The sequence below is a fragment of the Apus apus genome, chromosome 25, assembly GCF_020740795.1.
Source record: "Apus apus isolate bApuApu2 chromosome 25, bApuApu2.pri.cur, whole genome shotgun sequence".
NCBI classification, from domain to species: domain Eukaryota; kingdom Metazoa; phylum Chordata; class Aves; order Apodiformes; family Apodidae; genus Apus; species Apus apus.
The window spans coordinates 3,526,991-3,541,733 of record NC_067306.1 but is presented as its reverse complement, the minus strand read 5'-3'; the positions used below and the strand labels follow the sequence as shown (position 1 = coordinate 3,541,733).

Below are 14,743 nucleotides of genomic sequence, written 5' to 3'. Positions count from 1 at the left end.
TTCTCTAACATTTCCTCACCATTTGGCCAAGCAAAGCACTTCTCTGCTCTACCAAATCACGAGGAGCTAATAACATTCCCTGTCCTTAGAAGCCCTTTGAAAGCCACAGTTGGTGTCATATTTTGTTTTCTTTGGCTGGAAGGCATTTGGTTGCTTTTATGTGTAGTCGCATTTTGATTTAATTCCAGAAATGAAGTGGGTTAAAAAGGTTTCTCTTGGGAGTACTCAAGGGCTTGAGAAGGATACGAGTTTGTTGGCAAAACCAAGACAATTACAAGTCCCCAGACCACTGAGGTCCAGGCATGTGGCCTTGGTGGCCTCCTCCCCTGCTTGCTGTGTCTCCTGCTGTTGTGTCCACCCATGAGATCAGATGATTGCTGATTTCACCCAGAAATGGTTTGCAGTACTTCACATTTATGTGCCACGTGTGTTTTGTGTGTGTCTGGAGAGTCAGCTCCTCACATCTTTGAGGACACCCAGCCATGGTGAACTTCTGGTGATAAAAACTGGGGATCTGTGCATTTTAAAATGTCCATAAAAATCACCATTGGCAAAGGAAGTTACTGTCTCTTGTATTATGTTTTGCCTTAAACAAGGCTCTGCACGTAGCTCAGTTAATTTTCTTCAGTTGTCAACCTGGTAGGTCAGTCACCAGGAGCATCTCTACTACTGGAAAATGTGTTTTGAAGGAGATTAGATTAAAACTCTTCCTATTTTAATCCATTCCCCCTTGTCCTCTCCCTCCCTGCCCTTGTCCCAAGTCCCTCCCCAGCTTTCCTGGAGCCCCTGTCCTCACAGGAGAGGTGCTCCAGCCCTCAGGTCTTCCTTTTTTCTCTTGTTGAAAATGGGAGTTACATTTCCCCTTTTCCAATCGGTGGGAATTTCTCCAGACTCCCAAGACTTGTCAAATACAGTGGACAGAGGCTTTGCAGCTTCATCAGCCAGTTCCTTCAGGAGCCGTGGATGAATCCCATCAGGTCCCACAGACTTGGACACCTTCGGGTCCTTGAGACGGTCACAAACCTGCTCTTTTCCTACAGTGGGGAGATCTTCCTTTCACAGTCCATGCCTTCACCTTCTCTAACAGGAGCAACAGGTAGTTTTGTTGGTGTAACAACCAAATACTAACATGCTCTTCCTTCTCATTTCAGGAGTGGCCACACATTACTTGCCTTCTGGTTTTCCCGTCAAGAAGGGAAACTAAATCGACAGCAAACCATTGAACTGGGACACCACATTCTCAAAGCACATATTTTTAAGGTAACAAAGATGAAAATTAAGACTTAGCCCAACCTCATCCCCATTGTATATAACCCACCAGCACCAGCAGAGTTCAGTTCCTCCTTGTTTTGGGGTTGCTGGAAGAGGTTGTGGCTGCTTCAGGCTGTAGAATTGAGCTTTAGGAAACTGGCAGAGGTGTGTAAAAAATCCTTGAAGTTGAACCATCCCTCAGACTGTAAATGCAGCAGGGAGCCTCCTTACCTAAAATTGCTCTTCTGCCAAAAGAAGTTTCTTCCAGTGTAAGAGGAATTCCTGTAACAACAGCTAGAAAAAAACTGATCCATTAAAAGGAGTGGTTTTGAAGAATTCAGCTCAAAATTTACATTGTAAAGGGAAAATTTTCTGGTCGTTAAAATCTGATGGTTGGTCCGTTTTACTCTTCACACAGACACTTAAGACTTGGATAATTGAAAGGTGACCTGGATGTGAGCACCACTGTGAGCCATAAACTGTCATTCCTGAGCCTGTTGGCCCATGTACCAGATGATGGAAATGAGAGGATGGATTTGGGAGGTGACAGCAAAGACAGAGTTTCTTACAACTCTTGGGAGCTGTGTGTGCTTAACACCAGTAAAAACGAGGCTGTATTTTTATCTGGTCTACATAATATTTTATAGATTGTAGCACTTCTGTATTTTTAGAGTGAACAGCTTCTGCCTCGTGTCAGTCCAGTTGGGTTTCTTTATGGAATTCCCTGTGCCTTTTCCTTTGGGAAGGCAATGGCTGGAGCCAAGGGGAGAACCCCAGATCGGTGCATTACCCCATCACTGTACAATTTTCAAGTGTTTAGTTACTTTCCCAAGGCCAAAGTCAGCAGGGGGTTCACAATTCAGCTGCCATTTAAGTCTAAATCTGGTTCCAAATCTTCTTCATTTCACATTTCCACGGTAGAAACAAATAATGGGGTTTTGGGCTCTAAACAACTGACAGTTTTCATTAAGTGGACAAGTTGCCTGTAGATTCCAGATTTAACTGAGCAATATTTACAATAGTAGAAAATGCCAATTAGCATATGAGACATGTCAGTAGAGCCTTCTGCTTCTAATCACTCTGCACAACCCTTGGTTTTGCAACACTGCAGGAAGAACAGCACATCTCAGGGACAGATAAACATAACAGGGTGTTGTTTAGAAGTACTAGGAAGTTTTTGAAAGGGCTTGGATTAGCTGGATTAGAAGTCCTTTAAAGCTGAACTCTCTTGTTTTGCCTTGAATGGGTTTATTCTCATCCCTTTATTGAGCAAGTGTTTACTGAGGGTTTGGGAGTGTTTGTTGGGTGAAACAATAACTGCATTCGTTTTTGAAGGAGATGTTGAGCTGGAATATTGCAGACCGTGTTTAAGAGCTTGGGCATTCTTTTAAGGAAATATTTTGGACACCACGTAGAGACTCTTTTCCCTGTTGTTACTGTCTGTATTTGTTTCTAAACAGGCAATTTTTTTTCCATTCAGGCTTTTCATTCTGTCTGCTCTCTCACTGAAGCCGTTCCCAGTATGGGCAGGGGGGGTTTCTGCCAAGTAGGGAGCGTGTCAGGTCATCAGTTCAGTGTGTTTTTCCTGAAGTTCCATGTTACAGCAGCAGCAGCTTTCCACAGACACAAAGAACCTAATTTTGAAGGTTTTTGTGGAAGCCTGGTGCCATTATAATTCCATTTTCTTCACCCATCATGAAGCCAGGAGAGGATCAGAGCAGGGCTAAAGCATTTTGCCCAGCACTGAGAGCTCAATATGGGACAAACTTTGATTAAACAGTGCAGAAAACTTCCTTATCCTTCCTCAGTCCCTGTTGGTTTGAATCCACCAGTACCTTGTGCAAGACAATGATGGGACACTTGGAATTTCCAGCTGGAGGAAATCAGGGATGCACAGCCACAAGGTGGTGGCTTGATATGTGTAAAGAAGCTTTCACACTTCCCTGGATGGCTGAGATCTGCTTTTCTTCTTTAAACATCCTCAAACAGTTTGTGGGGAAAAAAATAAAAAGGAGAAATGTTTTAGTCTTTTCAAGCAACTACCAGTCTTAACAGGAACAGATGGAAATCCAGCTTGGAAAGCCTGGCATGGAATGAAAGGGCAAGAAGAGAAATGTGCAGCAATGGTACAAGAAGACCCAAACTTCAGGCTGACTGATGTTTTGTAAATTAATTTCCTTTTAAATGAGATAGCTAAAATGTCAGTAATCCAGAAATGTCTGTCTCTTGTCCCAGATTGAGAATGTAACAACAATTACAGGCAGAAACACTCACTTTGGCAGCTGTGGGTATGTAAAGGTGTCTGATACTCCTTGAAAAGCAGCTTTATAAAGGTCTTGTGCTGAAGGTGCCCATGGCCAAACGGCAGAGGAGGGGGTAAGTCAGAAATGAAGGGTGCTGGCAGCAGCAGCAGCAGCAGCATACAAGACTGCAGGCCAAAAAAATAGCAAGGCTGTTTGAAACCTGGGGTTGTGGGGGGTTGGCAAAGTTGTTCCAATGAAGCCTGGATGGTCAGGCAGTGCCTTGGCCTGTGTCAGATGGTCCCAGTGAAGTGGAAAGCGCTGATGGAGTTTTGAGGTCAGGATTTGCTGTTGCTGAAGGGTTCAACCAGCTTTCCAGTTCTGGGCAGAGAAAAGGGAAACAGAAAGGGAAGATAGGATCTGTAAAATGAGAAATAGTGCAGTTTTGTTTCAGCAGCTGAATGATAAGAGTGCTGAATGTGTTTATTCTTTGAAGGATAAATGTCATCTTTTATATCCTGCACTAATATCTAAATATGTATGTTCTAATACAGTGGGTAAGATTTTTATAGCATATGTGATTATCTTTAGATGGCTATTCTGAAAATACTCCTTCCCTTGGGCCTGATGGTGACTCAGACAACTTATTTATGGGTTTGATAGTATTATCACTGCTTTTAAATTATTCAAACTGTTTGTTAGAAAATTGGTTTCCATTTGTCCAATTACTCTGTACTGAGTTCACTGAAATTCACTGTTGACCTCTAATGTCCCATATGGTGTCATTTCAAAACCAGGGTTTAATGGTGGCTAAAATCCCTGAGCTCTTTTTCTGCCTCTTAACACAAGCTGATATTTTTCTCTATTTAGCTCCCTGAATTTTGAAGGGAACAAGTGCATGGAGTTGTTATTTATAAGAGCTTGTCTAATCTGTTGCTTCTTTTTATGGTAAAACTGTTTCAAGTGACAAATCTGTTGATGGCTGGTGTGATGCTTCAGAACCTCTTTTACATGGAGGTATTAGAGGTCTGCAGCAGGCTGAGGTGATGATTCCTGCACATCTTCCTTGAGAGGAAGCAAATCCCACCTTTTTGCTGCTTGTTTTCTTCCCACCTCCTTCCAGGGTTGGTGTCAAGTCAGTCGTACAAGGATGTACACACCACAGGGCCACCCACTGCTTCCCACCCGTAGAAACCACCACCCAGCCTAGAGATGGGGGGTTGCTTATCAAACCAGGAGTAAAGCTGGCTCTGTGGTTTCCATGGCAACAGCAGGCTTGGATGGGTAATGGGTAGCAGAGCAGCACCACACCTGGTGGGCCCACATCCCACCGTGGAGTGAAGCGCAGCACCAGCTGTGCCAGCCCCTTCCTCTTGTTCTCCAGCAAGGCCTGTGCTCCTGTCTGGTGGCTACAGAGCAGTTGTTGCTCCTTCCAGAGCAGGGTGGAACCTGCTGAACAGTTCTGTGCTCTGCCAGTTGGTGATGCTGGCAAATTATGCCAGATCCTGTATGTGTGGCCTGATCATGAACACCAGGCAGAAGGGTTGGGAACGGTCTGGAATGAGATACAGGAATGATCTTCCAGGCTGTGGTTGAAACTTCCTTAACTTACTGTACTGTGAGCAGCTCCTGTCATCTGGCTTAATTATCTGAGTAATAAGGTCACTTTGTGAATCAGTTCTGCCAAAATAATGTGTACTTTATTAAAAAAGAAAAAGGCAGCACGTTGTGCTGCTTCGTGTGACAGTTCCTGGGGGTGTTGAATGGCTTCAGGTTGCTCACCGTTCATTCCTGCCTTTCCTAGACTCTGGAGGTGGCTACAGTACCTTTGCAAGTTGTTTCCTACAAGCTTCTTAATTCACTGCAAAGATCAGATGTGGTAAATTGTCACATTATTTTGTGTGGAGCTGCTACTTGTTTGAAACTCCCAAGAGTCCGAAGACCCAGGAGGGTCTGCCCAGTGTGACTGAGTATATTTGTAAGTTTGCATCTAAGTCATCTTCTCTTTTTTAGGGGCTGAGTAAAAAAGTTGGGGTATCCTCCTCCATCCTCCAAGGGCTTTGGATCTCCTACAGTACTGAAGGTCTTTCGATGGCTTTGGCATCTCTGAGAAATCTCTACACCCCAAACATAAAGGTACTGGAGGAGGTTCAGAGCTGGGGTGGTTCAGAGCTGGGGTGGTTCAAAGCTCCCATGAGAAGCTCCAGCAGTGCACAGTACCTGGAGCTGCACCTGCCTGCCATGGCAGTGGGGTTTTTTTACCATCTGAGATGATCCCTCAACTCTTCTACCTTGACCCGAGATCTCCTTTTAATTGCAGCAGGTGAACGGTGAATTTGCACCAGTGCAAAATGGTTCAGTTGTGCCTCTTCTCCACAAAGAGGGGGGTGTGACCACTGCTGTTGGGATTTGACAGCCCCGTGAAGGGCTCTGCCTTGGGCAGGCACCAGCTCCAATGGCACGTGCCAGTGGAGGCCTCAGGTGCCCGTTAGCATTGGTAAGGATGAACATGTTAGCTGAAGGGACTTCACCTCCACAGCAAAAAGGATTGATAGAGATTTCAAAATGTCCATCATCTGGGAGAGCGTTTGCTCCAGCTCCTTCCCAGGTGGGCAAAAAAATGCCTCAAATGGGGCCCTTTATTTGGCAAAGTGTTTTTATTGAGCGTTTTCTGTCCTTTGCTCAGGAGCACACGCAGGTGGCCCTGGGTTCAATTCTTGTGTTGCCCTGAAAATAAACTGGTGCCTCTCCATGAGACTGGGCTAACAGGAGCTCTCCTTGCCCCGAGCAGGTCAGTCGGCTGCTGATTCTGGGAGGCGCAAACGTGAATTATCGGACCGAAGTTCTGAACAACGCTCCCATTCTGTGTGTCCAGTCTCACCTGGGTTACACAGAGATGGTGGCTTTGCTCTTGGAGTTTGGGGCCAATGTTGATGCTGCATCAGAAAGTGGCCTGACCCCCCTGGGCTACGCGGCTGCTGCTGGATTTCTGAGCATTGTTGTGCTGCTGTGCAAGAAACGAGCCAAGGTAAAGTCACCACGTTGCTCTGGAAGCTGTTTTGAACGACCCAGTGTTCCTGCAGGGCTGGGCACACACTGCAGGCAGGGTTCAAAGTTCTTAGAACCACACACCCATTTAGGTTGGAAAAGACCCTTAGGATCATCAAGTCCAACTTCATGCCCTTGTGGCCAAGAGGGCCAGTGGGATCCTGGGGTGCCTAAGGAAGAGTGTGGCCAGGAGGTCGAGAGAAGTCATCCTCCCCCTCTGCTCTGCCCTAGTGAGGCCACATCTGGAGAACTGGGTCCAGTTTTGGGCTCCCCAGAATTCAGGTCTGAGGGGGGAGCTGCCTAATCCCTCTGCACAGGTGGGCCCCACAGGTGGGTTTGGGTTGGAAGGGACCTTAAAGCTTACCTAGATCCAGCCCCCTGCATGGGCAGGGACACCTCCCACCAGCCCAGGCTGCTCCAAGCCCCATCCAACCTGCCCTTCAACACTGCCAGGGATGGGGCAGCCACAGCTTCCCTGGGCAACCTGGGCCAGGCTCTCACCACCCTCACAGCAAAGAATTTCCTCCTCATGTCCAACCTCAATCTCCCCTCTTCCAGTTTAAAGCCATTACCCCTCATCCTCTCACTCCCTGCCCTTACAGAAAGTCCCTCCTCAGCTTCAGGAAAGTCCTTGAACCTCACGGGGTCAACACGGCCACGTTGCTTTTGCATCACGGAACGTTCTTTAAATATCTCCTTGAGACACATTTTCCCAAAACTTCTATCAGGCTTGTCCTAGAAAAATACCCTTTGTTGAGCTTTGTGGCGAGTGTTTGGAGTTTTAATTGCATGTAATGAGGCAAGTTTAAATATTTTGTTGAAGAGGAAAATGGTGCTGATTTTTGAAGTGGAGCCTCCTGGAAACAATTTGTGGTTTCTCTGTATGTTTAGCTTGAGTTCAAAAAGCAAAATATGGGTTTGTGTAGTTTTGGTAGGAAAGTCAGGATGGCTGGAGGGATCTGTTTAGATCTGTTGTCTGTAATAATGTGAGGGCAGTAGGAAGGAAAAACAGAATTCTGCTTTTGGGGGGATATTTTGAGACAGCTGGTGACTCCCTGACACTCACTGGTAAAAATCAGCATTCCATCTTGGAGAACAGGAATATTTGGGCTCCCCAGTGCAATGCAGAGGTCCTGCCAGTCTTTGCTTTCCTTGAGCATCCCTAATTTTATTGAGGAAATACCCCAAAACCAGCTGGGTTTAGTTGGAAGGCTGAGATGTTTCATTCTGGCATAGAAAACTGCAACACTGATTGCTGCAGAAACTGAGCAAGGAGAAATATGAATATATTATTAATCTGAATGAATGATGAGAAATATTTCTAAAACATTAGCATAATATATTAATAGCACTCTAAATATTAGCATAATATATTAATATCATGATTATTTCTCATACTTACAGTATGAGAAATGAGACATAAAATGCTGTGGAGCACTGACAGGGTTAACCCACAGGAGAGAGGTCACAGCTGTCTCTCCTCTTTTCTCCAAGTTACTGGGATAGGACCCAGAAATCCCAGTATGCAGTGGAATTCATGCCCTGGCCTGAAAAGTCCAGCAAATAAGTTCCTGCAGGGCTGCCAAACACCATCTCTCTTTCCTATTGACTTCTGCCTGCCTTGGGTTCAGGCTGAGGCCTCTCTGAAAGAAATGGCACCTGGGAGACAAGCTGGTTGTCCTTCTGTGGCCTGGGGTCAGGGAGGTGGTGTCAGTGTGTGTGACTTAAAAAGATGGTTGCTGGACTTGGGGATGCAAAGGGAAAAATGCTCTTGGAGCCTTTGAGTGTGAAAAAGATGGAAGAAGCCTACAAACTAATGGGAACTTTCCCAAAGCAACCACCTGTGGGCAGGAAGGTGAGCCTGGGGCAGAGCCATGGGAATGGTTGTCTTCTGGTGGTGGGAGGGCTGCTTCACCAGAAACATGCATATAGAATCATAGAGTAGTTTGGGTTGGAAGGGACCTTAGAGATCATCCAGTCCCACCCCCTGCATGGGCAGGGACACCTCCCACCAGCCCAGGTTGCTCCAAGCCCCATCCAACCTGCCCTTCAACACTGCCAGGGATGGGGCAGCCACAATTCCACATGTGGCATTATTGTGAAACTGGGGCTGGAAACTGAAGAACTGAAGATGTTTTGTCCATAATTTGACTAATTCTGTCCCCTCTGTTCAAGGTGGATCATCTGGACAAAAACGGTCAGTGCGCTCTGGTTCACGCCGCTCTCAGAGGACACTTGGAGGTGGTGAAGTTCTTGATCCAGTGTGACTGGACCATGGCTGGGCAGCAGCAGGGAGTGTTCAAGAAGAGCCATGCCATCCAGCAGGCTCTGATCGCCGCGGCCAGCATGGGCTACACCGAGGTAGGACCTGCCACCACGGGGAGCACCACGGGGGGGCTGTTCCCCAGCCAAAACAGTGGCCAAAGAGGGTCTTGCAGGTGGAGTCAGTACCTCTGTCCTACTCTTCCTCCCTTTCCCATCCCAGCAGTGGGGTTCACAGATCCTTTGGCAGGTTCTGTGGTTTGGGCAGGTTTCCAAGAGAGGAAGTTTAACGAGTCTTTTAAAGTTTTTTGGGATAAACCTTTAAGCAAGGGTGGATAAACAGCGTGTTGCTTACACTGCTCCTCCAGCCCTGGCAGGGGAGTGGGAGGCCACATAGCTTTGGACTGGGGAAAGAAGAGCTGGAGAGCTTCCTCCTGTTGTAGAATCCCAGACTGGTTTGGGTTGGAAGGCACCTTAAAGATGATCCAGTCCCACCCCCTGCATGGGCAGGGACACCTCCCACCAGCCCAGGTTGCTCCAAGCCCCATCCAACCTGCCCTTCAACACTGCCAGGGATGGGGCAGCCACAGCTTCTCTGGGCATCTCTGCTCCCTCTTGCTGGTGTCTGTCCCCACAGGCAGGTGCAGGCAGCAGAGGAGGCAGGGCTCCCCACAGGTACCCAGAGCATGCTGGTTGGAGCTCAGACCCCAGCAGATCATTGTTTCTCCTAGGATGAGAAAAGCATTTTCATCCTTTAGTCACTAAAGGAAAATCTCCATTTTCTTCTTAGCCTCCTGCTTTCTCACATCATATGATCCAAACACTGAAATTTTCTGCCACTTCTCAGTCAATTAAGTCCTTTAATTTACCCTTTAAAGAAGTTAATTTGCTTCTCTGGGGTTTCAAGCATCCACAGCTGGAAGAAAGACTCAGTGGAAGTCTTGAACAGCCTGCTTAAGAACAGTATTTGCTAGAAAGGAGCTAATAGTTTCTGGAAGTAACTTCATCTTGGCTGGAGCTTAAGCTAATGAAAAGGCTAATTATTAGAACTGCTCCAGTACATCACCTGCCTGTGCCTCAGTTTGCCCAGCAGTATAAAGGGATGATCATACTCACTGCAGCCTGCCCAGTGGGGGTCAGTGCCAGTGGACACTGGGGTTTCTGTTGGACTCAGTGGGGTTTCCAGTGGACCCTGGGTTTTTTGATGGACTCAGTGGGTTTCCTCACTGGTGACAGCAGCTGGAGCTGCAGATGAAGGCACATCCACTGCCCACGCTGGGTCACCTGCAGCAGGACAGACACTGTGATGAGGAGCTGCTGCTACAAAGGCTCATCATGTGCAGTCAGATCAAGTCACTTGGGGTTTGGGTTTTTTTGCTTGTACAGGACAGCAAGTCCAGGGCTTGGTCTCTAAAAGAACATTTTCCTGAGCTCAGGGTGCCAGGCAGAGCCTGTTCCTTTTCCTGGGTGTACCCAGAGCAGCTGGTGTTAAGATGTCAGCAGTTTATATCCAACACATCCACACTGGTGAGCTGACATGTCATTTTGTTTCAGATTGTCTCCTACCTGCTCGATCTTCCAGAAAAAGATGAAGAGGAGGTGGAGAGAGCACAAATCAACAGCTTTGACAGCCTCTGGGGAGAGACAGGTGATTGCTGGAGCTGCTGTGGCTTCTTCTTGCATGTTTGTGTTTGTATTTCTGGGCTCCCCATCACCTGATGCATCCCTGCTCCTGGCATTGTTCCTCTGGTTGGATCTCAGGTGGTTTGCAGGTGCTTACACTCAGCTTAAGTCAAGCAGAGAAGTTTGAATTTTGCAAATCCGGAACCTCTGGGGCTCCTGGCACTCTCCAGCAGCCTGTTGGTACACAGCATCTCTGACAGCCAGGCTCTAATTTCCCTGAAACATCTCACATTAATTGAGATGGACACAAAATTCTGCTCTTTCTCTCTCATTGGGCATATTTATCCAAAGCATCTCCCTGTTTCTCTCTCCCCTTCCCTGTTACATTCTGACTGTTAAATTATCTGTGGATTTCCAGGAAGCATCTCATTGTTTAGCACCTGGTAATTAAACCATCCTTTTGTGCAATGCTGTATTTTTGTATTGGTGGGTGCAAGACAGAAGCCCTGATTTCCTCATTCCCACCAAAATGAAAGCAGCCACTGACCCCATCCACTCCCCAGACACCCAGTGCATGATCATCTCCATTTCTGGAGAGATTCAGACTTGGAGTTGTTGGGTTTTAGCTCCAGTGACCTCGTCAATATTTTCCACTGTCGTTTGTACTCAACTCACTCATCTACTTGCATCACTGGTAATGTTCCTGTCAAGCTGTTGCACCAAGGAAGGTAATGTTCCTGTCTGGGTAACAGCACTGATTTTGATCCTGTCAGCTCTGTTTAAAAATGACATGATCCAAGGGTACAGACAGTGGCTGGTGCCTGGCTTGGTGCTCTGTCGGGTCCTTTCTGGTTAGGGGGGCAGGGAGGGGGAAGCTGGGTTATTGTTTGAGCTGATTTGGATGCTGTACATCTGAAAATGTAGCCTTATTAGAGCCTTGTGATGAATGGAGTGGAGCAGAAGGTCTTGCCCTGAGCTTTAAAGGTTGGAGATGGAGGGATGAGTGGTGCCAGCAAGGAGCTGGGCGGGTGGCCGGGCTGCTCTGGGCCACTCGTGAGGTGTGAGGGAAGGAGTTGGCTGCTGCACATACCTGAGTAGCAAGGGCACTGTGCCCTTATTAGCAGAAATCAGGGCAACATACCCAAATAAGCAATTTAGAAATGCCTCCAGGGTGTCATGGGAGGAAAAGGAAATTGGAGATGGAATGAGTCAAATGAAGTGACTGCGCCTTGGTGACAGGACAGGGCTTTGCTCCCGCTGAGGACACGGCTCATGGTGGTGACCCCACCAGAGACAGCTCCCCCAGAATGTTCCCTGGTGTTGGGGGCCTGAGGACAACCTCGTAATGGTGATCCAGTTGTCTTCAGAGTTGGATCAAAAGCCACTGAGATGTCTCCCAGTGCTGTGACTGCATGGGAGGTGTCAGATATCACAGATCCACTCCTGAAGTTCAGAGAGTCGCGGGTTGTCCAGGTGAGTCTGGCAAAGGCTGGTGCAAAGCCACGGGCATTTTGGAGCTGGTGGCTGCCTCAGCCTGTCCCACCATCCTGCTTGCTGCTCCTCAGCCCTCCAGTCGGAGAGCTGAGCACCAAACTCTCCTCCCTGGCAAAGTCCAGCTCTTCTCTTCCCTTTTCCTTGAGTCGTGGGCAGCTCTGCTGGTCCCAGCCAGTCTGATGCCTTGAGGACTCTTCCACAGAAGTCTTCTCCATCTCTCTTTTCCACTTCCCATACCTCTCCTTTCGACAGTGCCAAAAGCTGCACCCACACTGACATCTGGGCCTCTCTCCATTTGAGAGGGGTTTCTGAATAACTGGGACAGCTGGGAATGGATATTTGGGATGAGGAACCATCTCAAGGGAACACCCATTTATTCCATTAGAATTGGTGCTAGATAAAATGGGAAAACAAACAAAAACAAGCCAACCACCAAGTTGAGCAGTCTTCTGTCCTGTCCCAGGCAGGACAAACTTCTATGGATCTCAAGATCCCTTTCACGTTGCTTTATTATGTTGGGGTTTTTTTTTCCCAGAAGTAAATAGAAAGTGTAGATAAATTTGAAGAGAAATGCTGGTTTCCACCTAAAAATAGCAACCTGCTCTCCAAATCTGCATCATGCCTTGTCTGGTTTTTTGATACTTGTTGCTCTTGTGTCTAATCTTCTGCAGAGCAGACCTGGCTGCCTGGCTTGGTGACACCAGCCTGATCTCATCCAAATGGCACTGCCAGGTTACATCGTAAGTTCAGGAATTGCTGACAGCAAACCACAGCCAACTCCAGATGGAATATTTCCCCCTGGGACAAGACTAATATCAAAACCCAGCAGAAAAGTATCTGAGTCACTTGTAATAACTCCATCAGAGTTGGAGGTGCAAAGAATGACTCCATCAAACGGCGTTTGTCTTGTTGCCAGGCTGTGGAACAGATACACGTGCTGTAGAGGAGCAATTTAATGATTCCTTCTCCAGATAAAAGTTGTTTTTTCTCTAAGGAAACAACCAGAGGCAGAATGTGCCATTGGAGATCCCTGGTGCTGGAGGCTGAGGCTTGTCTTGATGTCACTCTTTGGTGGAGTCGGGCACGTCCACACCTGAAACTTGTCTCAGGTTTTGTTTGAGTCGTGTTTTGAGAAACACAGCAACTGTTTTAGGGCGTTTGTGCCAAGACCTTGTTATTGCACGGTGAGTTGTTCTCCTGGCACTACCTCCTCATGGAAAAACTGCAGAATGAGCGTTCCTGTTTTTCAGCCCAGGATCCTGGTCACTGCTCCTTGGCTGGGCTTGATGGACTCGCCTTGTTCACGCCGGAGCTCTGGCAGACAGTTGAACTTCAAACAAAACCATTTCCAGTTCTCTCATTTCCCCTTCTCACCTCTCCTAAGCTTTTCCAGTCTCCTGTCAACACGCAGGCACAGCCTTTCAATGTGTCCTGGGTTTTTTGGAGGCTGATGGCTGTTGTGAAGCACGTTGGTAATGTCAGCAACAGGTTGCTAGGTCCATCTAAGGAGCAGCAAAAGGCTTCAATAAGCAGGTACTTCTAGAACTTTTCCTGCAGTTGAGCTTGTGAGCTTGGAAGGTTGGACACAAGCCACAGGAAAGTGCTCTGGGCTTGAGGTGACCAGCAGTGGAGCTGGAACTTGGGGATGACAAAAGCCACTTTGGTTAGAAGGCTGTGGAGACACAGGGTTGAAGCACCTGCATGTAGAGCAGCAGCTGATTGTCCAGCTTGTTGCAGTTGGAGTGACCACAGGGCTTATCTACTCCCAACTTCCTGATCAAAGCACAGGCAGTGATGGGGTCTGGGTGTACCTTGGTGAGTTGGTCTCCTGGCGTCCAGACAATTTGAGCTCCTTTCACCCTCAGAGTTTCTCCATTTCTGCGGATACATGCTTGAGTAGCACCCAAGGATGGGTTTGTCTCAGCAGCAGGCAACAAATCCAGGTCATCAATGTGGAACCTTCCTGAAGCAGCGTGGTCTGACTGCTCAGTATTGCTGAAGCTTTTGAGCTGCTCTTGAGTTGGAGCTGTGAAGGACAGGCTGGAGCTGCATACCCACACCAGTTGCTTTGACCCTGAGGAGCAAAGTAGCTCCTGAAGTAGCACCAGGACATATGTCAGTGCAGGCTGAGTGGGTTGCAGGGTGGAGTGGGGAAGGGTATGGCCATGGATCAGGTCATCCTGTTTCAGTAAAGTCTTTCCCAAAGAACATTTCAGGGTGACCACCAACCACTTCAGTAATTTACAGTATTTTCACTGCTGCAAATCTAAGTCATTTTGACGTGAAATACCTAAAATTAACCTGCAGCATTTGAAGAGCAGGCAGGGTTAGAAATAGAGCCCCAAAGCCCAACATGCTGGTCCCTCTGCTGTGCACATCACACACAGTTCTCCTTCTATATTTGCAACTTACGTTCAAAACCCACATGGATCTGATTATAGATCCTGCAGTATGTTCTGGTGGTGGCAGCGGGATGATTTTTCTTTTAACTCTTGGTGTCTCTCAACCTCAAGAGGAGAGAACTCAACCATAATGTGGAACAGAATAGGAGGATTAATGAAATGCCCCACCATGAACAGTGTTGCAGTTGGAAACCCATCAACACCTCGTAATCAGCCATCCCACAGGAATGTGCTTCAAAGAGAAGGCAAGCAACGTCAGTTAGAAATAGACTCCCACCTTCTGCTCAAACTCCTACTAGAAGCAACAGAGCATCAGCCAGAGGAGCTGTGCTGAAGCACAGGGAACGTTAGGGAGAGGAGGGAGGAACCAAAAAGTCTAAAATTATCACTGAAGATGAGGCAAAGGCAGGTCCTGCACTTGGA

General features: G+C 47.4%; 1 protein-coding gene across 7 annotated transcripts in view; it reads left to right on the top strand.

Annotated features, from left to right (window-relative positions):
- Positions 1-14,743, top strand: part of TANC2 (tetratricopeptide repeat, ankyrin repeat and coiled-coil containing 2) — a 231,370-nt gene that overhangs the window by 199,865 nt on the left and 16,762 nt on the right. For all 7 annotated transcript variants that reach the window (XM_051640273.1, XM_051640277.1, XM_051640278.1 and 4 more), the window contains 5 exons: positions 1,152-1,260; positions 5,505-5,627; positions 6,283-6,519; positions 8,715-8,900; positions 10,356-10,449. In XM_051640273.1, coding sequence (XP_051496233.1) covers positions 1,152-1,260; positions 5,505-5,627; positions 6,283-6,519; positions 8,715-8,900; positions 10,356-10,449 — 749 coding nt within the window. The remainder of the gene's footprint in view (positions 1-1,151; positions 1,261-5,504; positions 5,628-6,282; positions 6,520-8,714; positions 8,901-10,355; positions 10,450-14,743) is intronic.